This window comes from Setaria viridis, chromosome 3, assembly GCF_005286985.2.
Source record: "Setaria viridis chromosome 3, Setaria_viridis_v4.0, whole genome shotgun sequence".
NCBI lineage: Eukaryota > Viridiplantae > Streptophyta > Magnoliopsida > Poales > Poaceae > Setaria > Setaria viridis.
Window position 1 is genome coordinate 34,213,610 of NC_048265.2, and position 22,720 is coordinate 34,236,329.

At 51.2% G+C, this 22,720-nt stretch overlaps 2 protein-coding genes across 3 annotated transcripts; one reads left to right on the forward strand and one right to left on the reverse strand.

Moving 5' to 3' along the window:
- Positions 1–1,132: 1,132 nt before the first annotated feature.
- Positions 1,133–4,286, reverse strand: LOC117849887 (uncharacterized). Of its 2 annotated transcripts, XM_034731621.2 has the most exons (3): positions 3,297–4,286; positions 3,100–3,184; positions 1,133–3,025 (listed from the first exon to the last, which is right to left on the reverse strand). In XM_034731621.2, exons 1-3 carry the CDS (start codon positions 4,194–4,196, stop codon positions 1,371–1,373), a joined length of 2,640 nt encoding a protein of 879 aa, XP_034587512.1. In that variant the 5' UTR covers positions 4,197–4,286; the 3' UTR covers positions 1,133–1,370. The 2 variants fall into 2 exon arrangements, with proteins under 2 accessions (XP_034587512.1, XP_034587511.1); XM_034731620.2 differs by having other exon boundaries at positions 1,133–2,994; positions 3,100–4,284.
- Positions 4,287–17,686: 13,400 nt separating this feature from the next.
- Positions 17,687–22,396, forward strand: LOC140222243 (uncharacterized). Its single transcript, XM_072292416.1, has 2 exons — positions 17,687–18,395; positions 22,392–22,396. Exons 1-2 carry the CDS (start codon positions 17,687–17,689, stop codon positions 22,394–22,396), a joined length of 714 nt encoding a protein of 237 aa, XP_072148517.1.
- The last annotated feature ends 324 nt before the right edge of the window (positions 22,397–22,720 follow it).

Here is a 22,720-nt window from a genome sequence, read left to right on the forward strand (position 1 = left end):
AAGAGAGAGAACATACCACACTAATTATGTCCTGCCAGCTACACTTTCAGCAAAGAGGAGAAAGAAAGAATGTTTGATTGCTTGAATAGTATCAAGGTCCCATCCAGGTACTCCTCGAATATAAAGGGAATAATAAATATGAATGTGAGATTGGCAATCGTAAAACTATTTGCGTTCCTCAATGAAATTTCATAGAAGGCAATCGATCCAAATAATCTAATATAGCTACAGAACGACGTGGTCCAATATTTTGTCAGCTTTGGGATGATTTTTCACCTTCCTTTTTTAATATTAATATATTATGATGCATCTGGGTCCTGTATTCCTACAAATTTGGAGAGTACTATCCGATTTCTAACAATTTTTTTATTTAACCCTTTTTAATTTAAATATTAAAAAATCTCATGCTAGGAGCATGATGCGACCAAAAGGACTATTTCTTATAATATTAATTTATTTTAGATTAAAAAGGTTAAAATTGAAAAAAATCCTTCCGAACACTCTACTGACGTGACCATTAAGTCATCAAATATTTCAGATAGTGCTTCATCAAATTATACAAATGATTATCCTAATAAATTAGGCTCATTTTATTTTGATGGGAAGCTAAGCAAGAGTATGGAGGATGCAAAAATTCCTACTGCTTCTGTACCGTTCAGGTTATTATTTATTGGAGCTAATCTACGCAGGAAGGTAGAGAATAAGCTAAAGCCAACTATTCAGATTGGTTGCATGTCTCTACAAGTTAGTTCAGACTTCAGACTAAGTATTAACATAAATGGCAAGTTATTTTATTATTTGTTAGGTGTAGCTGTTCTGATATTTTGATTAGCCGAGTCCAAATTGTTAATTTAGTCCAGTTTGTGTAAGGCTGGTTAGCCTAGTTGAGTCCAGTCAAGTTTTGCCTTCGTGCTAGTCGAGTCAGGTTGGAGTCGACAGACCTGCGTGCCTTTTATGCAGAGGACAAAACACAGAAAAGTACTAGGAGGAATCTGGCAATGTTGGTTCTGAATTTCTAATGCAAAAGGGGCAGGTCAGGCAAGACGGGTTCAGAATAGTTAGACGTTTTATTCTTTCCTCTGGAAACTGAATGCTATCTCGGAACTTTGGAAGGCAGTGTTTTCAGTGGCGGTTGACAAAGATTTTGTATTCGAATCAGGCAGAATTGTTCTGCCGATGCTAACTCATCCTTAGATTGCAGCAAGAAAAGAGATTGCCTTTTTCTTTCTGTTTTTTTCTCCTCAATGTTCTCGAAGCTAAGAGCATGACGATTCCCAGCGACAACTTACATCATGTCTACTTCAAATCTGAAAGGGGCCAAAAAAGAAACTGCACAGACTCCCATCTCCCATACTACACATTCAAATAGCTTAAGAACGCTCGTGGCCTGGAGCCATTTGTGCCTGAAGCCCACCGTTTGCCTCTTCGTTTGGTTCAGCGCCAGAGGCAGAGGCCGCCGGAGCTGTCTTACGTCTCCTGCTAAAGTGCGACAGCAACACATGGATTGCAAAATAGACCAGCACGCCGAAGACGAGCGTGGAGACAATCATGGAGGTCCCCAGGGTCCTGCTGGACCCTGCAGCGTAGGCGATCAGGAGGCCGAGCAGGTCCAGAACGATAGTGGCGTTCATCACCCAGAGCCACAATGGCTTGTTTTGCAGTGACGGGGGAAGCAGAAGCACGATGACGACGACGGACGCCACAAAGGAGGTGGAGTTGCTGTAGAAGAAGGCCAGGTACCGCGACCTCCTGTTGTCGTGCATCACCGGGTCGCCGGCGGCGTGCCCGCTGCCGTTGGACTGCCAGAACCCACCGGGCGGCGCCAGGCCGGCCTGGTAGGTGACGCTCGCCGCAAGGATCCCCAGCAGCATCAGGTACTTGCGCTTGGCATGCAACTTCTTTTCCCGGCGAACTTGTGCAGCTGTATTGCTGCTGTTGCCGCGTACTTGTGAAGGGGCCTGCTCTGCTCTCGTGGCATTATTGGCACCACCGCCTTCCTCAGCTGACGGCAATGAAGCTATGTGGCTGCTGTTGCTAGGTTTGTCCTCCCCTTGTTTTATGAGATTCTTAACAAAGAACACTGCAACCAGCAAGACAACAGAGCCCAGGACCACCGCCGCCAGCACGAATATATAGATGGATGTCTTGAGATGCTGTGTGCAGCCGGCGGCATAGCCACCCATGATGCCAATCAAGCCTGCCGCCGTGCAAACCGACAGCGCGTTGCTCCGGATGGCCGGCCGGTACAGGTTGGGGTTCACCAGGAGGATGATGAGGGCGATTGACAGCATGAAGCTCACCGAGTTGCAGTAGAAGAAGGCCGTGTACCGGCGCGGGTCGTTGTTGAGCAGGACAGGGTCCCCAGCAAGGCGCTTTCTTACCTGATCGTCGTTGTCAAGGAAGCCGCCCGGCGGCGTCAGCCCGGCTTGGTAAGTGATGGTTGCCGCCAAGATCGCGAAGAGGAGCAACCGTTTGCGCCTCTTCTCCATCAGCTCCTCGGCCCTTTTCTCCTTCTCTAGTGAAGCTTCATCGTTCCCTTTCGTGCTGCCGTCCTTGTTGCCCAGCGTCAAGAAGACGACATGGATCACAACGTAGACCAGGACGGCTCCTGCCAGGGCCATGGCGTAGATGGACGTGCTCACGTCCCGGCAGCTCCCGGCGGCGTACGCGCCGATGAGGCCGAACAGGTCCAGTATCATGGCGGCCTCCAGCGCGTTGTGGTGGTGCAGGGCGTTAGTCCTCGCAAGGATGATGGCAACCAGGGACGCCACGAACGCGATGGAGTTGCAGTAGTAGAACGCCTTGTACCGCCTCGGATTCACGGTCAAGAGGATCGGATCTCCGTTCTTGTAGCGGCCGCCAGCATCGTCATCCTGCCAGAGGCCGCCCGGTGGGTTGAGGCCTGCTTGGTAGGTGATGGCCGCTGCGAGAGTGGAGAGCAGCAGAACAAGAGAGCGAGCCTTCTCCAGCACTTGATGTTCTTGCTGCTTGGCACTAACAACATCACCGAGAAAAAAAAATCCGTCTAAAATTACTTAGAAAATAAAATCCATCTCAAATTAACTGCAAGGACGATGAAGGATATGTGCTATGTAATACCTGCCATTCGAATTGCCAGTGTTTGGCTGTCGTTGAGTGTTCTGCTCCAAACAAGATTGTTCTGTGCCACACAGACATCCTGACACTTTATCACGGATGCGTTTTAGTTGTTTCCACAAGCAGCTGTTTGTTATGGCATCTTTGCAAAACTTAACAATGGCCGCTTGAACGAGAATGAAACCAATGACGGCACCAACCAGAGAGTTGACATAGATGGTAGTGTCAATCTGCCGGCAGCTACCGGCGGAGTACGCCCCGACGAGGCCGATGAGCGTGACGGCGATGAAGACGTAGAGCTCGACCGACCGCAAATTCTTGCTGAAGGTAAGCTTCTTGTCCAGGAGAATGATGATGATGAGCAGGGACGCGACGAAGGCGGTGGTGTTGAAGACGAAGAAGGCCTTGAGGCGCGCGTCGTGGCGTCCGCCCTTGAGAATGGCCCGGCCTGGGCGTTGGCCGCCGTCGTCGTTGTCCCAGAATCCTCCCGGCGCGCTGAGGCCGGCGACGTATGTGACGCTCACCGCGAACGTGGCCAACAGCATCAGCACCTTGCGGAGCCGCAGCAGCGCGCTCTTGTCCGCCCTCTCCGCCTCCGATTCGCCGGCATGCTCCGGCGACTCATCCTCCCCCTTGCCCGGCGCGAGGTGCAGGAGGAGGTAGGCGACGACGCCGGCGAGCAGGAGCAGGGAGTAGACGGCGGTGAACACGTCGCGGAACGTGCCGGCGGCGTAGGCGACCATGAGGCTTAGCAGGTCTAGGACCATGACGAGCCGGAGTATGGCGAGCACCGGCGCCAGGCTGATCCCGCCCCGGTCGTGCAGGATGGACAGGATGAGGATGAGGACGATGACCACGAGGGAGGATGCAAAGGCGGTGGCGTTGCCGTAGAAGAAGACCAGGTAGCGTGGGTGGTTAGTCTGCTGGATGATGGGGTCGCCGGCGATGCGGCCCTTGGCGGGGTCGTCGTCTTGCCAGACGCCGCCGGGCGGGTTGAATGCCGCGCCGTACGTCACGGTGGCCACCAGCGAGGCCAGCAGCAGGAGGTACTTGCGCAGGCTGTACTCCCACGAGTCACCGGCGCCGCCGGGCGTCGCCATTGCCGGCCGGCCCAGCTCTCTCAGCTCGGTGCGGCGGCACCCTGCAGCTCTTAATTGTGGTAGTTGGTAACGCTGAACATACCCAGACTCCAGCCTGGGAGTTTAATATTGATTTTTGAGCGACGACTTGACCCAGCGCGCGTGTCATGTAGTGAGCTCAGCCCGGATAGGGAAGGTGCGCCCCCTCTGCCACGAAACTTCTCCCTCCAATAGGCAAAGACCGTGTCGTTGACGTGGAATTCCAAGGTCAACGCGAGCAGATACAAACTCGTCCTGAGGTTCTTACAATCACGCATTTGATATTTTTTTCCATCCAAACCCGGTCTGTGGTAATGACAGCCACATCCACTGGTAAATATGTCAGCGTTTTAGAAGTTGATGACATCCTCCAAAACAATAAATTTCAAAAGGCTAATGCTAAATCCTCACTGGAGTGATTTAAAGCATCCTATCATCACTCGAGTGTTTTGGGCAAATCGATGAGTGCCAGCACAGTGTCTTCCTCAATCTCAACGACAACTTTGGGAGGTTAGCATTAGGCCATTTCAACATCTCAATGGCATGCAGTTTCACGAGCAATAAAAATGAGCAGACATCCGGTGGAAGATAGCTAGTTACTGGGCGGGGGGGGGGGGGGGGGGGGGGGGGGGGGGGGTGTTGGATATCGGGTATCGGGGTAAGAACCACGCCACAATGTAGGTTGGCGCGGTTTTGGCCAGTGGAGGAGTCTCGCAAGTGGATCAGCACGTCGCGTTAGTAGGTGGGAAGATGATAAGGGAAGAGAGATAGGGGTGTTAGGGGTATTTAATATGTGCCATCCATGTATGGATGGAACGGTTAAAAAAAACGTGTAATGGATCGTTGTATCTGGATGACATAAAGACAGACTATTTCTAAAACATTGTAGATGACCGAGCTCTATAAATCTTTTGGAAGAACACAAGCTAGCTTAAGGTAGGTGTGAGCTAAGTGAAAAATAATTTTATTTAGCTGGAATATTATACTGTGTTACAAAATTTTAGAAGTAGAAAACTTATAAAGAAAAGGACGATACCCTAATGATCTAGTAATCCAATAATGTGCCGGATCTTGTAACGCATTTTTATACATCCCTATGATTGTTTTGCACATCGAAGAATGGAATCCGGCATGTAGCCATTTGAAGTCGTCAAAGAGCAACCGCGAGCTCAGAACCGACGGCAGATCAAGTAAAATTAAGAGGCGGCTAACTGCAGCTTTTGCGTACAACTGGTGCAGTGTGTGGAAGGAGAAACCGATGGAACATGACATGGATCACCTTCTCCAAGTCTGTGTTGGGAGCAAAACATGAGAGCGACGTGCACATAACGACGACGACCCCTCGGCCTCGATGGGTCCGATGGGACGATGCTTCGTTGCCTTCTCGAATTTAGCTAAGGGGTGTTTGGGACACTTTAATTTTTATCACATTGAATATTTAACACTAATTAGGAGTATTAAATATAGACTAATTATAAAACTAATTGCACAACTCCTAGGCTAAATCACGAGATGAATCTATTAAGTCTAATTAGTCCCTGATTTGACAATGTGATCCTACATTACAGTAACCATCAATGATGGATTAATTAGACGTAATAGATTCTGATTTAGGTTACAGGTTCTGCTATTAGTTTTGTAATTAGTTCATGTTTAGTCCTCCTAATTAGCATCCGAACATCCGGTACGACAAGTTAAAGTTTAGCTCTGGTATTGGTATGTAAACGCCCCAGTATATCATATACAGCTCGACCACTATCAACCAGTGGTGTCCATTTCAGGATGATAAGGTGTAGTCGTTGATTAGTCTGAGAGGAGCACCCCGCCGGTCAGCCATGGAGCCCGAGAGACAGTTGGTTTTTTCTTTTCCGTTTTTGGAACGGAGGGAGGGCTCCAATTGCACTAAGTCTAATTGTCCAGCCTGGTTAAAAAATACTACAATATCTATATGTAACTTAGTGCAATTGGATAATTTTGTTTGTCAATTTTCTATTAAACGGAGGGGGGAGTACTTGATAATTTTGTTTGTCAGTTTTCTATATGTAACTAACTATTGTTTTTTATTGAGATATATGTATATAGTCAAAATTATTGTAAGATTACATAAGTATTTTTCAAACATACTCTGCTCTTAAATATATGATGTCGTGGACCAATAATATCTATTTAATGAATAAGTTAAAAGTTATATGAGTACCATTATATGCATTGTCAAAAGCACTGCAGAAAATAATTGTAGACAAAATATATACAAATAGTCAAAAGAATGAAAAAAGTTAATGGTGTCAGCTATTTAAGAACAGAGCAAGTATTTGATATTAAATTAGTAGTATTGTTTTGCAAAGGTATTTTAAGTAGTTATTTGTAGCAACCGTTGCCATCACGAACCAAACATGGCCCAATCTGAAACTCAATTATTGCGCCAGAGGACCGATCTTTGCAAGATTTCTAGCACATTAATTTCTGCCTCTGTTCTGTACTACTTCTATTTCTTCCTTCGCTCCTACTTTGAGGAAATAAACATTTTTTGGACTCTATATGCACAGTCAAATTCCGTGCAGAGAAAATTTTATGTACCAGTGGGAGAGTATACTCCATAGCCGGTCATAAAATAGTTTATTCTATAGTAAGGCCATCTAACCAGCCACCCACCAAACCGGGCTCATGCTCCTGACCCGCTGGCCACGTCTGTTGCATGTGCCAGCTGAGCAGGTTGGAGCCGAGGTGCTGGAACACACATTAACTACAGTTATTATGGTAAATAAACACGCAAAGATCCGGTAGTTAATTCAGGTTGATTAGTAGATGGTTGTTTCAGGATTTTTGAGTTCACGATTGTGGCACAAAATTGTGGTAAATCTGCATCCTAAATTTCTAAATATCACCTTGTGTTGGGGGGAAATATTAACGACTCCTCCCAAGCCCACGAAGATGACAAAACGTAAAGGCCCAGGCCCACCGGAGGTAACAAGGCCAGCGCCGGTCCAACACGGGGAGCAAGAATCGTGCTCCGCCTCGCCCGACCCGGCGTCCTAGGGTCAGGCGTCCCCAACCCCCGCGAGACCAAGCTCCGCCTCGCCCGACTGCAGGACCGGGGTTGGGAGCATCCGACCCCCCGCCGCAGGCCTCCGCTTCGCCCGACCCCAAGCGTAGAAGGTCGGCTGGCTCAGGCCCACCAGATGAGTATCCGCCTCAGGCACGGATCTCGTGGGTCCCCCTGTCAATTCCGCCATAAATGCGCCACAAAGCTGTCAGAAGGAAGGATCTCCACGCCCTCACGCAACCCGTCGCAAGTATCCATGCGCGGCCGCACAGTACATGCTACAGTAGCCGCGACCCTCCCCGATTGGCCATAGGGCACTCATGAGCTGCACCGCCCATGGCAGGAAGAGGCCTCGCCCACTCTCGTGTCCCGCGCGCCCGATGGCAGAGATGCGACGTCCACTCTCCGTAGGCCGTCAGCAGGGCGGCAAGATCCGCCGCCTCCCCCAACGGACACGAGGGTCATGACGAAGCGCCATCGACAGGGTGCAGCTGCCGCTACCCTCTTCCGACGAACGCGCCGGCAGGAGCTGAAGGCCGGCGAGGACGCCGGCAACCTGGGAACTTGCTCCCCCCCTCTCCTTATTCTTTTTACTCATCCATGTTTACCTTTTTACTGCTCTCCACACTCAGTCTCACCTGTAACCCCGGTGGCCTCCTCATGCTATAAAAGAGGAATCGGGGGCCGGAGACAGGGAGAGGCTAAACGCACAACACCATAACACTCCCTAGAAAATAGAACGCACGAGCGCACCCTGCTAGAGCATCAGGGTACATCCAAGAGACTTGGGACCGGTTCCCTCTCTCGCACTCCTGTAACCCCTACTACAGAACCCTGCGTGGGCAACACGAGCAGCTCCCGATACTGGACGTAGGGCGTTCCCTTGCCCGAACCAGTCTAAACCCTGTGTCTCCCATGCCACCATCCGAAGCCTTACGTGCATAAAGAAATTTACTAGTCTAAGTCTTGACCCGCTAATCTTGACAACGACCGCGCGCCAGGTAGGGGACCTTTGCGCGTACATCTCCAAGCTTCAGATGGCCAGCCACGACGCCAGCTTTGCTCCGAGCTCCCTGATCCGCTTCGGGAGTCTGGACTTCCTCGCCACCGGGGAGGGGATAGAGCTGATCCCTCTCCTCGTTTTGCCCGCTTGCCCCACCATCCCCAGCTCCGCCGCCGGGACAGCGGCGAGCGGCCAGGCGCGTGCCGGAGGGCCCTTCCCAAGGGGTCGGCTCTTTGGGCTGCGCAATGCAGCGGTGACCTATGGTCGCCTCTTGACGCGGTCCATGACCGTGTCACCCGCGAGCAACAAGCTCGCAGGCGTGGCGAGGACGATCTCCGACGCCGGCTCCAACAACGGGAGCCACCACCCCTCGCGTGAGTGCTTCATGGCCGACATACACTCCGAGGGGTCCAACGATGACGACGCCGAAGGGAGACAGAGGACTCCCCCTCCGTGTGCCGCGGCTACGACTGGGGCCCTTGGCAAGGCCCCGGAGCGCCCTCGGCAGCCGGAGGCGCGCGCGACGTCCCGCTAGGAGGTCGATGATGTGGACTAGGGTCCCGATCTTCCGAAAGGTTCAGTTAATCGACGATTTGGGCGGAGTCGCTACGCAAATCGATCCGGCTTCCGAACAACACGTTCCGAACCCCGCAATCGCAGCACAACGTCTCCTCAGGTTATCGACCGGCGATGCACGGTCGACCTTGCCAAGAAGGCTAATCCTTGCCTGCGAATCGAAGAACACAAGCAAGAACAAGGAAGAATGCAAACCAAATTTGCGGATGAATGATTAAGCTCACGAGTTGGGGTTTTACAAACCGATGACGGCGAAACTGTTCTTGACAGATTAATCTAAGCAAAACCCAAAACCTAACAAAGGTGACGGCTACTGTTATATAGGGGTTAGGGTCGTGGTCGACCCCCTGGACGCGCCCCTAATGGGCCCAATGTCGATACACGGCCCAAAGGCCAAAATAAGGCGACGCAGCGCCAGGACAGATTCTGGACGCCATCTTGTTTCGACGATTCCCGTTGACTCAGGATGAATTTAGGCATGGAACCAGTGCCATTGGAAAATAGATCTTCTAAACTTTCCAACCATATATAGAACATCCAAAACGGAGTCCGTATGCGGTCTGGGCATCCAAATCACTGTGGGCTGCTCCTGGACACCGAGGTGGACTCGAAGTCGACTTGGCTTGGGTCTCCAACTCGAGTTGTATGTCCTTGCTGGTCCTCCACGCCTCCAAGCCTCTCTCCATGCATCTCCTGGTCCTCTCCTTTGTTCCTAATCAAAATATAATCATTGAATAGCAATCTATTCTTAAAATCATAAAATGAATTGGTTAGGAACGATCTCACCTCTAAATGCAATTGTCGTGCGCGAGCTCTAGTGATTGGACCTTGAATATCCAGCGGAGTATCATGTGCATCCGGAGAGGTGATGTCCTCATCATCCTCCCCCGCTTGAAATGGAGTCGTCCTCGACTCAAGCTCATCGTCTGCTCCCAAGTAAGGCCTCAAATCTGAAATGTTAAAGGTAGGACTAACCCCGAACTCGAGAGGCAACTCAAGTTTGTATGCATTATCATTAATCTTCTCAATTATCTTGAAAGGACCATCAGCTCTAGGCATCAACTTAGACTTTCTCAAATCTGGAAATCTATCCTTTCGTAGGTGCAACCAGACTAGATCACCCGGTTCAAGTTTAACTTCCTTTCTACCTTTACTACCAGCAATTCGATACTTTTCATTCATTTTTTCAATGTTGTGCTTAGTTGTTTCATGCATTTGCAAAATAAAATCAGCGCGTTCTTTGGCATCCGTATGAATCCTCTCACTAGTAGGCAAAGGCAAAATATCAATAGGAGCACGGGGGTTGAATCCATACACTACCTGAAAAGGACTTACTTTTGTGGTGGAATGTGTTGCCCAATTGTATGCAAACTCCACATGAGGCAAACATTCTTCCCACATCTTCAAATTTTTCTTCAAAACAGCCCTCAACATGGTGCCTAAAGTGCGGTTCACCACCTCTGTTTGCCCATCAGTTTGTGGATGACAAGTGGTAGAAAATAATAATTTTGTACCCAACTTGTTCCACAAAGTACGCCAAAAGTGACTCAAAAATTTTGCATCGCGATCTGAAACAATAGTAGAAGGCATACCATGCAAACGTACAATCTCTTTGAAAAAGAGGTCAGCAATATGAACAGCATCATCACTTTTATGACATGGTATAAAATGTGCCATCTTTGAAAAACGATCCACAACAACAAAAATGCTATCCCTCCCCCTCTTAGTCCTAGGCAATCCCAACACAAAGTCCATAGAAATATCCGCCCAAGGAATAGAAGGAACAGGTAGTGGCATGTATAAACCATGTGGATTCAAACGAGACTTAGCTTTTTGACATGTTGGGCAGCGAGCAACGAACCTCTCAACGTCTCTCCTCATTTGTGGCCAAAAGAAATGTGAGGCCAAAGCGTCCACCGTCTTCTTGGCACCAAAATGCCCCATCAATCCTCCTCCATGTGCTTCCTGCATCAACAAAAGACGAACGGAACCAACTGGAATGCATAGGCGGTTAGCTCTAAACACAAAGCCATCATTGATCACAAACTTATTCCATGTACGTCCCTCTTTACAATTGAGCAACACATCCTTAAAGTCAGGGTCAAGCGCATATTGTTCCTTAATTGATTCAAGTCCAAAAAGACGACAATCAAGTTGGGACAGCAAAGTATATCTTCTAGATAAAGCATCAGCAATCACATTGTCCTTCCCTTTCTTATGTTTGATGATATAAGGAAAAGATTCAATAAATTCAACCCATTTAGCATGTCTACGGTTCAGATTGTTTTGAGAACGAAGATACTTAAGCGATTCATGATCAGAATGAATAACAAATTCCTTAGGCCACAAATAATGACGCCACGTTTGTAAGGAACGTACAAGAGCATACAATTCCTTATCATACGTAGAGTAATTCAGAACAGGACCATGCAATTTCTCGCTAAAGTATGCAACGGGTTTACCATCTTGCATCAAAACACCACCAATGCCAACTCCACTAGCATCACATTCAAGCTCAAAGGTCTTACCAAAGTTTGGAAGTTGCAGCAATGGCGCACGCGTAAGCTTGGCCTTCAAAGTGGCAAAGGACTCGTCCTGTGCTTTTCCCCAACGAAACACCACACCTTTCTTCGTCAACTCGTGTAATGGCGCAGCAATGGTGCTGAAATCTTTGACGAAGCGGCGATAGAAACCTGCAAGACCAAGAAAACTCCTCACCTGTGTGATGCTTTGGGGCAGCGGCCAGCTCTCAATGGCTTCAATTTTCATTCCATCCACCTCAATTCCCTGTGGAGTAACAACATATCCAAGGAACGAAACTCTATCGGTGCAAAAGATGCACTTCTCAAGGTTAGCAAACAAATGTGCATCTCTCAAAGCCTCAAAAACAGCACGCAAATGCTCCCTATGTTCATCCAAAGACTTGCTGTAAATTAATATATCATCAAAGTAAACCACCACAAATCGACCAATAAAAGCCCTCAAAACCTCATTCATCAAACGCATGAAAGTACTCGGTGCATTAGTTAAACCAAAAGGCATGACTAACCACTCATACAACCCGAATTTGGTCTTAAAAGCTGTTTTCCATTCATCTCCAAGTTTCATTCTTATTTGGTGGTAACCACTACGCAAGTCAATCTTTGTGAAAATTATAGAACCACACAACTCATCAAGCATGTCGTCTAACCTAGGAATAGGATGTCGATATCGAATGGTAATATTATTGATGGCTCTACAATCAACACACATACGCCAAGTACCGTTTTTCTTTGGTACCAAAAGCACAGGAACAGCACAAGGACTAAGGCTTTCACGTACATACCCGCGGTCCAAAAGGTCTTGGACTTGTCGCTGTATTTCCTTAGTCTCCTCGGGATTGGTTCTGTAAGCAGCACGGTTTGGCAAAGTGGCTCCCGGGATCAAATCGATTTGATGCTCTATTCCTCTCAAAGGTGGCAGCCCCAGGGGTATCTCAGCTGGAAAAATATCCTCATACTCCTGCAAAATGTTAGTGATAGCAGGAGGCAAAGAGCTAGCAATATCATCAAGAGAGAACAAAGCTCGTTTGCATATCAACGCATAGCAAACATCATCATCAGAAATTTCAGCAAGATCACATTTTGTTGCAAGCATAACTCCCCCCTTTAATTTAATCCCCTTTTCAGGTGGAGAAACAGAATTAGCAACTTGCTGATGTTTAGAATTATCATTGTTCAAAGTAGCAGCACGTTCCTTATCAGCTTGCACAATTTCAACAGGGGTCAAAGGTACCAAAGTAATTTTTTGTCCTTTATACATTAAGGTGTATTTATTACTTCTACCATGGTGTGTAGCGTCATTATCATGTTCCCAAGGACGACCCAACAGAAGTGAACAAGCTTGCATAGGTACCACATCACAATCAACAAAATCAGCATAAGCACCAATGGAAAAAGAAACTCTGCAAGTTTGTGTTACCTTAGCTTTGCCAGAGTCATTTAACCACTGAATATGGTATGGATGTGGATGCGGTCGTGTGGACAAGCCAAGCTTCTTGACCAAATCTGAACTCACCAAGTTGTTGCAGCTCCCTCCATCAATAATCACACGTGCACGACGGTTCTTGATGACGAAGAAAGTCTGGAACAAGTTGTGGCGCTGTAGACTCTCCGGCTGCTGAATTTGCGTGCTGAGCACACGCTGAACAATAATGTTCATGTAGGCTGAAGTATCCGCACCACGAAGGACATGTCCCTCGATGTCCTCGGCAGCGATCTCTTCATCAACATCATCTTCAATGTCAGAGGTGCTGATGTAACCTCCATCTTCTGTAGCAATGTATGCCCGCTGACTTGGGCATTCCTTCTGCACGTGGCCAAATCCCTTGCAGCGGTGACACTGAAGGGCAGTCGTGCGTCCCGTCGAAGTAACGGAGGATGCACTTTGTGCAGGAACCTGCAAAGAATTTTTACCTGAACCCGAAGGTCGTACAGGCGTTGGTCTTGGCGTTGTAGAAACTCCAGAGTCTGCTGGTCGTGTGCTCGCTGGTGGGGGTGCGCGAAAAGAGGAGGACTTGGTCAGCCCCAAAGATGGTGTCATACGCTGGTATGAGTTACCAACCTTGCTCTTGCCCTGCAACTCACGCCCCTGCAATTCCTTTTCTGCAAACATAGCCAACTGAAACAACTGGTTGACAGAGTTAAAATCCTTATAATCAACTATGTCCTGAATTTCGCGCCGCAAACCGGAATAAAAACGGCAAATAGCATCCTCATTGTCCTCAACTATGCCACAACGCATCAAACCCTTCTGAAGCTCACCAAAATATTCCTGAACAGATTTATCTCCCTGATCTAAGCGCATCAAATTCTTACGCAGTTCTCTATGGTAAGAAGGTGGAACAAATCTATCACGCATAGCAACCTTAAGTTGTTCCCAAGTAGTAGGTGCAACACCCGCAGCAACTAATCCAGTCCACCAAATGATAGCAAAATCTTTAAACTCACTAGTGGCTTGTCGAACTCTATGTTGCTCAGGCACAAGGTGGGCACTAAATTTTTGTTCAACCGTCATCTCCCAATCAAGATATCCCTCAGCATCATAATGTCCAGAGAATGAAGGTATAGTAAATTTAATCTTAGCATAAGGGTCATCGGGAGCACGATTAGCACCTGCGTTCACACGAACACGTCGTCGTATACGTACCTCTCGTGTTGCTACTTGGTCTATGTTACCATGGCCATCATACACCACATCTTCATCGGCTGGTGGTGGTGGTGGTGGTGGTGGACGGGCTTCCAACGCAGCAACCCTGTCAGCTATTGTGGTTATCCGTCCATTCACCTCCCCAAAAATGTCAGCAAGCCTGAGTCCATTGATGGAGTCGGTGACGGCCTTGGCGACCACCTCTGTTATCCTGGTCTGTGTGGCATCCATAAAAGCTTGCAACTGTCCTTGGCTGACACACTCGTTGAAGTCCTTGGGAGTGCCTCCATCGTTATCTGCAGCCATTGTAGATAGAAAATAGGAACAAACGGTGAAGGTTAACCCTAATAATCTCCTACACAGGTGTGGTGGTGTCTCTCAAATCAAACAACACAGCAAAAGGAAACACCTTACCAAGCTCTTACAAGGTTCTTACCAGCAAGGCAAAGGATACCTAAAAGGCGTAGACCGCGATTGCAAGGCTCAAGAACCTGTGCTGCACAGAAGTAATATGTGGAGCTATAGGAAGGCCAAAGATATGTGAGTGGAACACAATTCACTAGCAGATAGCAATGCTGAATAAATGTCCAAAGCTACTTGTCCCTAGTTGCTGGCCTACCCGTGTCCTTAGAACAGTAGTGTCAACAAATAACGAACAAGGATGGATATGAAGAACAACAATGATACAAGATCAGCAAGTATCCCGCACAATATCAGCAAACAAGTGGTTCCTCTCCACGTGCCTCCTGCTGTTTCGTCTTTTAGCACTAGTAAAAATCAAATTGTTTTTCTTTTTTTTTTTTGATATTTTTTTTTTCTCAGCCAGGAGCACAAAAATAGGAACACCACAAAGTATTAGCTCAATCCGATGTAAGGTGTGATCGGTAGAAAATCACGAGCATTTCACAAAACCGATACTGGAACTTGGGAACTCGAATCGATCCCCTTCTGAATTTTTTTTGAATTTTTTAATTTCGGTTTGACTGGCAAAGCCAGTGAATCCTATGTGCAAAAATTCGATAGCTTTCCGGGAAAAAAAAGAACGCCTCAATCGGAGTTCCGAGCGAAAAGTTATGCCCGTTTTAAGGAGGACCCTCCGATGTAGGGTTTTGTGGCGGTCGAGATGGAATCGGGTGGGGAGAAAAAGATGGGATGATGATGAGGATGATGGCAGCGGAGTATGGATCACACAACCGAACTAAAACACGATCTAAACCAGCAACAATGACATGAACTAGGACACAAACTCAACACTACGGACTCTGAAAGAGAATTATGCAAAAGGCTAGACACGGTCTTGGACGGGGAAAATTTTTTGGCTTTTCTGTGGACTCTAGGATGAATGCGAAAATAAATCTAACTAGGGTAAGGGTGAACCTGATGGTATACCTGAAGCTCTGATTACCACTTGATGTGGACTAGGGTCCCGATCTTCCGAAAGGTTCAGTTAATCGACGATTTGGGCGGAGTCGCTACGCAAATCGATCCGGCTTCCGAACAACACGTTCCGAACCCCGCAATCGCAGCACAACGTCTCCTCAGGTTATCGACCGGCGATGCACGGTCGACCTTGCCAAGAAGGCTAATCCTTGCCTGCGAATCGAAGAACACAAGCAAGAACAAGGAAGAATGCAAACCAAATTTGCGGATGAATGATTAAGCTCACGAGTTGGGGTTTTACAAACCGATGACGGCGAAACTGTTCTTGACAGATTAATCTAAGCAAAACCCAAAACCTAACAAAGGTGACGGCTACTGTTATATAGGGGTTAGGGTCGTGGTCGACCCCCTGGACGCGCCCCTAATGGGCCCAATGTCGATACACGGCCCAAAGGCCAAAATAAGGCGACGCAGCGCCAGGACAGATTCTGGACGCCATCTTGTTTCGACGATTCCCGTTGACTCAGGATGAATTTAGGCATGGAACCAGTGCCATTGGAAAATAGATCTTCTAAACTTTCCAACCATATATAGAACATCCAAAACGGAGTCCGTATGCGGTCTGGGCATCCAAATCACTGTGGGCTGCTCCTGGACACCGAGGTGGACTCGAAGTCGACTTGGCTTGGGTCTCCAACTCGAGTTGTATGTCCTTGCTGGTCCTCCACGCCTCCAAGCCTCTCTCCATGCATCTCCTGGTCCTCTCCTTTGTTCCTAATCAAAATATAATCATTGAATAGCAATCTATTCTTAAAATCATAAAATGAATTGGTTAGGAACGATCTCACCTCTAAATGCAATTGTCATGCGCGAGCTCTAGTGATTGGACCTTGAATATCCAGCGGAGTATCATGTGCATCCGGAGAGGTGATGTCCTCATCAGTCGAGCACCCCCGCCACTAAGGCGGAGCACGACAACGGGCGTGCGACGTCCAGCAGCACATCTGCGCGGATGAAGAACGCCCTCAGCTCTTCGCTCGCGCCAACCAGAACATCGCTGCCGCGGCAGCCCTACTCCGGCGACTCCCCGAACCAGCGACGCCCGAGGAGCGTCAGGCGCGCCAGGAGGTGTGCAACCTGCTCGAGTGCGCCACCGTCCAGCAAGCGGAAAGCTCCGCGTCCCGGCGACGCGGGCAAAACGCCAGCAGGATGGCGCCCGACGCACCCCCGGAGAGGCGGGGGGAGTCTGTTCACCAGCCTCCTCCCAGGGCAAACCAAGCCGCACCCGCTCGGCGGACACCACCGCCCATAGGTGGCAGGGCTCGGTCCGTCCACCGACGCATCGGCTCTGTCCGCGACACTCGCGACACCTTGGACGCGCGGAGGCGCTCTTGCGCGGATAGGGAGGAAGGAGTAGATCGTGTCTACCATGTCCACCGCGGCGGATGCTACGACAACGGAGAGGACCGCAGCCTGAGCCCCGATCCGGCGGGGCCCCAAGCCTTCTCCGCGTGCATCCTGAACACGCCGTTTCCGCCGCGTTTCAGGCAACCAACAAATGTGGCCAAATACTCAGGGGAGACGAACCCCGGGGTATGGCTCAGCGATTACCGACTTGCATGTCAAGCCGGTGGCGCGGACGATGACCTGTTCATCATCTGCAACCTCCTACTCTTTTTGGCCGATTCGGCGCGAGCCTGGCTGGAACACATCCCTTTAGGTCGAATCCGCAGCTGGAACGACCTGAAAGAAATATTCGTGGGAAACTTCCAGGGCACGTACACACGCCCGGGCAACTCCTGGGACCTCTGAAGCTGCCGCCAGGGATCAGACGAGTCCCTCCGGGACTACATCCGACGCTTCTCCAGGAAGCGCACCGAGCTCTCCAACGTCGCGGACGCCGACGTCACAGGAGCCTTCCTGGCAGGAACCTCCTATCGGCCCGTTGTCCACGAGCTAGGGTGCCGAGGCCCGCGGACCACATAGGAGCTCCTCAACATCGCCACCAGCTACGCCTCGGGCGAAGAGGCCGTTGGAGCGATCTTCGACCGCTCCAAGGGTAAGGCAAAGCGAGAGGAGGATGCCGATGAGGGCACCTCCAACCGCCAGCAGCAGAAGAAGAAGAGCAAGCAGCGACGCGAGGCTCCCCTCATGGCCGCTGTCGAGAGTAAGCGAGGCCAACCGCCCCCAGAGGGCACGCTCGGTTTCTTCGACAAGCTCCTCGAGGGACCGTGCCCGAATCACGAGTTCCCCGTGAAGGACGCCTACAAAGACTGCAACCTCATGAAGAGGTATTTCGTAGGCAACCCGGTGAAAGGCAACCGGAGATGGAAGCCTGACGAGGAGAAGAAGGATGACGAGGAGAAGGAAGACGGCTTCCCCAAGGTGGACGGCTGCTTCATGATCTTCGGCGGCCCAGCGGCGTACGACTCCAAACGCCGTCAGAAGCTAGAGCACCGCGAAGTCTATGAGGCCGAGCCTGCGACACCGGCCTTCCTCGACTGGTCGGGGTCCACCATCACCTTCGACCGGTCTGACCACCCGGGACGCGTCCGACATCCGGGGCGCTACCCTCTCGTCATCGACCCTATCGTCGGCACAACGCGCCTCACCAAGGTGCTGATGGACGGAGGCAGCAGCCTCAACATCCTCTACGTCGAGACTCTCGACGCCATGGGGATTGACCACTCTCGCCTCCGCCCTAGCAAGGTACCATTCCACGGCGTCATGCCAGGGAAACAGGCGATGCCTCTCGGGCAGATCGACTTGCCCGTCACTTTCGGGACCCCTTCCAACTACAGGAAGGAGGTCCTAACCTTCGAGGTGGTAGGATTCCGTGGAACCTACCACGCCATCTTGGGGCGGCCATGCTACGCCAAGTTCATGGCCATCCCCAACTACACCTACCTCAAGCTCAAGCTGCCGGGGCCCAACGGGGTCATCACCGTCAGCTCGTCTTTCCAGAAGGTGTACGAGTGCGACGTAGAATGCTGTGAGTACGCCGCTGCCATTACCTTCATAGAAGAGTTGGCGGTCCAGCTCGTAGAGGGCGCCGAGGACCAGCCCGACTCCAAGAAGTCGGCCACCTCCTTCGAAGCCACCGAAGGTGTCAGGGAGGTCCTCCTTGACCCCAGCGGCTCCGACGGGCGGACCATACGGATTGGCGCTACCCTATCTCCCAAATAGGAAAGCGCGCTCGTCGACTTCCTCCGCGCGAACAGCGACGTTTTCGCATGGAAGCCCCCGGATATGCCCGGCATTCCGAGGGAAGTCACCGTGCATTCCTTGAACATCAAGGCCGGCTCCAAGACAGTGAAGCAAAGCCTGCGCCGCTTCGACAAGGAGAGACACAAGGCCATCGACGAGGAGCTCCAGAAGCTTCTAGCGGCCGGATTCATCAAGGAAGTATACCATCCTGAGTGGCTAGCTAATCCCATACTTGTGTGAAAAAAGAATGGGAAATGGAGGATGTGTGTTGACTATACCGGTCTCAACAAGGCGTGCCCAAAGGATCCGTTCCCTTTCCCACGCATAGATCAGATAGTCGACTCAACCGCCGGGTGCGAAACCTCAGCTTCCTTGACGTGTACTCCGGCTACCATCAGATCACGATGAAAGAGTCCGACCAGTTGGCTACCTCTTTCATCACCCTCTTCGGCCCCTACTGCTACGTCAAGATGCCATTCGGCCTCAAAAACGCGGGGGCTACGTTCCAGCGATGCATGCTGAAATGTTTCGGGGACCTCATCGGGCAAACCGTGGAGGCTTACGTCGACGACATCGTGGTTAAGTCCAGGAAGGGAGACCAGCTCGTCCCCGACCTTGAACTAGCCTTCGAAAGGCTGAGGAACAAGCATATCAAGCTCAATCCCGAAAAATGCGTCTTCGGAGTTCCGAGGGGCATGCTGCTAGGTTTCATCGTCTCCGTACGCGGCATCGAGGCCAATCCGGAGAAGATAGCGGCTATTAGCGACATGGGGCCGATCCAATACATAAAAGGAGTCCAACGCGTCACGGGATGCTTGGCGACTTTGAGCCGCTTCATCTCGCGCCTCGGCGAACGAGGACTCTCCCTCTACCGACTCCTAAAGAAGACTGACCACTTCGAATGGACCGTCGAGGCCCAGGAAGCGCTTGACCAGCTCAAGGACCTTCTAACGAAGGCCCCAATCCTAGTCCCGCCGACCAACGGCGAGCCCCTCCTGCTCTACATAGCAGCGACTACCCAGGTAGTTAGCGCAGCCCTCGTGGTGGAGCGAGAAGAGGAGGGACACGCCCTTAAGGTACAGCGCCCGATGTATTTCATCAGCGAAGTCTTGTCCGAGTCCAAGGCGCGCTACCCGCAGATCCAGAAGCTCATCTACACCGTCCTCATCACGAAGAGGAAGCTGCGCTACTACTTCACCTCCCACCCGGTAACAGTCGTCTCGTCGTTCCCACTCGGCGAAGTGATCCGGAACCAGGATGCTACGGGACAGATCGCGAAGTGGGCGCTCGAGCTCATGGACCAGGGAATCACCTACGCCCCCCGCACCGCCATCAAGTCCCATGTACTCGCCGATTTTGTAGTAGAGTGGACGGAGATCCAAACACCATCGACGCCGGAGAAGCAGGAGTACTGGACGATGTACTTCGACGGATCGCTGATGAGAGCCCGTGCCGGAGCAGGCCTCGTCTTCGTCTCTCCTCTAGGCGTGCGCATCAGGTACATGATCCATCTCCACTTTCCTGCGTCCAATAATGTCGCCGAATACGAGGCCCTCCTCAATGGGCCTCACATCGCCATCGAACTGGGCATCCGTCGGCTGGACGTCCGGGCCGACTCTCAGCTAGTCGTTGAGCAAGTCATGAAGGAGTGGAGCTGCCACGACCCCAAGATGGCAGCCTACTGCAACGAAGTTCGCAAGCTTGAAGACAAGTTCGACGGGCTGGAACTCAACCACGTTGCAAGGCGTTTCAACGAGGCAGCCGATGAGCTAGCGAAAGCAGCATTCGGCCGAAGGCCCGTACCCAATGGTGTCTTCGTCAGCGACCAGTTCAAGCCCTCAGTTCGGTACCGAGAACCTGAGAGGGTCGGCAATGTGCCACCGACTCCAGACTCGGGCCCCGACCCGGGAGTGGTCGGCAGCGTGCCACCTGTCCCGGGCTCGGGCGCTGGCCCCAACAGGGTCAGCACTGCTTCGCCTGCCTCAGCCCCAGAAGCCAACCCCTCCGACCCCGTGGTCATGGAAATCGCGACAGACCCCACGGTGGAGGCCGACCCCCCGCCCGATTGGAGAGCCCCATACCTCGACTACCTCGTCCGCGACACGCTCCCGGCGAACAAAACGGAGGCACGAAGGATTGCACGTCGCGCCAAATCCTTCGTTATTATCAACCAAGAGCTCTACAAGAGAAGCCACACCGGCATCCTCCAGCGCTGCATCCCGATCGAGCAGGGAAAGGCGCTAATTCAAGACATCCACGTCGGAGCCTGCGGCCACCACGCCGCACCAAGAACCCTCGTGGGCAACGCCTTCCGGCAAGGTTTCTACTGGCCGACAGCGGTCGCCGACGCCACCCATGTGGTCCGCACCTGCGAAGGGTGCCAGTTCTTTGCACGCCAAACCTATCTGCCCGCGCAGGCACTCCAGACCATCCCCATCACGTGGCCCTTCGCGGTCTGGGGGCTGGATCTCGTCGGGCCCTTTAAAAAAGCGCCTGGGGGCTTCACCCACCTACTTGTCGCCATCGACAAGTTCTCCAAGTGGATCGAAGCACGACCGATCACGCAGATCATGTCTGACCAGGTGGTACAATTCTTCACCGACATCATCTACCGCTTCGGGATCCCCAACTCCATCATCACGGACAACGGCACACAGTTCACCGGAAAGAAGTTCCTCCTGTTCTGCAACGACCACCACATCCGAGTGGACTGGTCGGCCGTGGCACATCCCCGCATGAACGGGCAGGTCGAACGAGCCAACGGCATGATACTCCAGGGTCTCAAGCCACGGATCTTAGACCGCCTCAAAAAATTCAGCGGACGGTGGGTCGCAAAGCTCCTAGCAGTCATTTGGAGTCTAAGGACAACCCCCAGTCGTGCGACTGGCTTCACCCCGTTCTTCATGGTCTACGGGTCCGAGGCCATCTTGCCCACCGATCTGGAGTACGGGTCGCCAAGGGTCAAGGCGTACGACAAACAAGGGAACCAAACATCGCTCGAAGACGCACAAGATCAGCTCGACGAGGCGCGCGACGTGGCCCTGCTGCACTCGGCCAAGTACTAGCAGGCCTTACGACGCTACCACAACCGCAAGGTACAAGGCCGAGCCTTCAACGTTGGCGACCTGGTGCTCCGTCTCGTCCAGGATAATAGGGGTTGGCACAAGCTGACCCCTCCATGGGAAGGTCCCTTCATCATCACGCAGGTACTGCGACCAGGCACCTACAAGCTGGCGACTCCCGACGGACAAGTCTTCAGCAACGCTTGGAACATAGAATAGCTAAGACACTTCTACCCCTAGCCTTCATTTCCAAGTTTTGTACATGAACACTTCTGTACATCTAAAAATTTTTTACGGAAAAAAGAATTTTGAGTTGCTCCCGTCCAAGTTTCAGCTCGAACTCAGGGATATCCGACCCTGACCCTACCTCAGGGCCGCATATCCCTCGGGGGCTATTAGGGGCTCCGGCCTAGGCCACCGGACACCCTCTCGAAATGCTTTTTCTCTCCGAGCCGACCCTCTTTCTGAACTTTCGGGCATGAAAAAGAAAGAGTGCACGAACGGTGTTCAGGCAAGATTGATCGGACTGCGAAAAAACACACGCCCCAGCGGCTATGGTGCCCTCGCTCATCAAAGCTTACTGACACAACCAACGACGCGCTCTAAACTTTCCAAGTCTGAAAAACACGAAAGAGGATAGAAAATTTTTTTAGAAAAGCCTTTACGGCCATTACAAAATGTGTCTGAAACTGACGTATTTACATCTTGGGCGCCAAAAGCCTGATACAGTTAACCCGACCGGGGATCTTCGGGAGGGACGGCTTCATCCTCCAGGAGCTTCACCAAGGCCTCCACTGGGTTGAGCACCGACGCGTCGATCTCGTCTAGCTCAGCCTCAAAGTAGCCAGCGGCGTACCCTCCGCTCATCCCGGCGAAGTTGATGCCGGACTAGTGGGAGCCAAAGACCCTGAAGGCTCGCCTCACGCTGGTGTGGAGCGCCTCCAAGGCGATCTCGTGGGCTCGGTGGTAGGTCCCGAGGACAAGAGTCACCAGCGAACTCGTCCCCTCCTCCTGAACCGCGCTGAGGCTATCGTAGACGACGCGAACA

Coding starts and splice junctions, on each gene's coding strand:
- LOC117849887 (XM_034731620.2), bottom strand. CDS start 4,196: ATGGCGACGCCCGGCGGCGCCGGTGACTCGTGGGAGTACAGCCTGCGC. Junction 2,995..3,099: donor ACTGGCAATTCGAATGGCAG/GTATTACATAGC, acceptor TGATGTTGTTAG/TGCCAAGCAGCAAGAACATC.
- LOC140222243 (XM_072292416.1), top strand. CDS start 17,687: ATGAAGAGGTATTTCGTAGGCAACCCGGTGAAAGGCAACCGGAGATGG.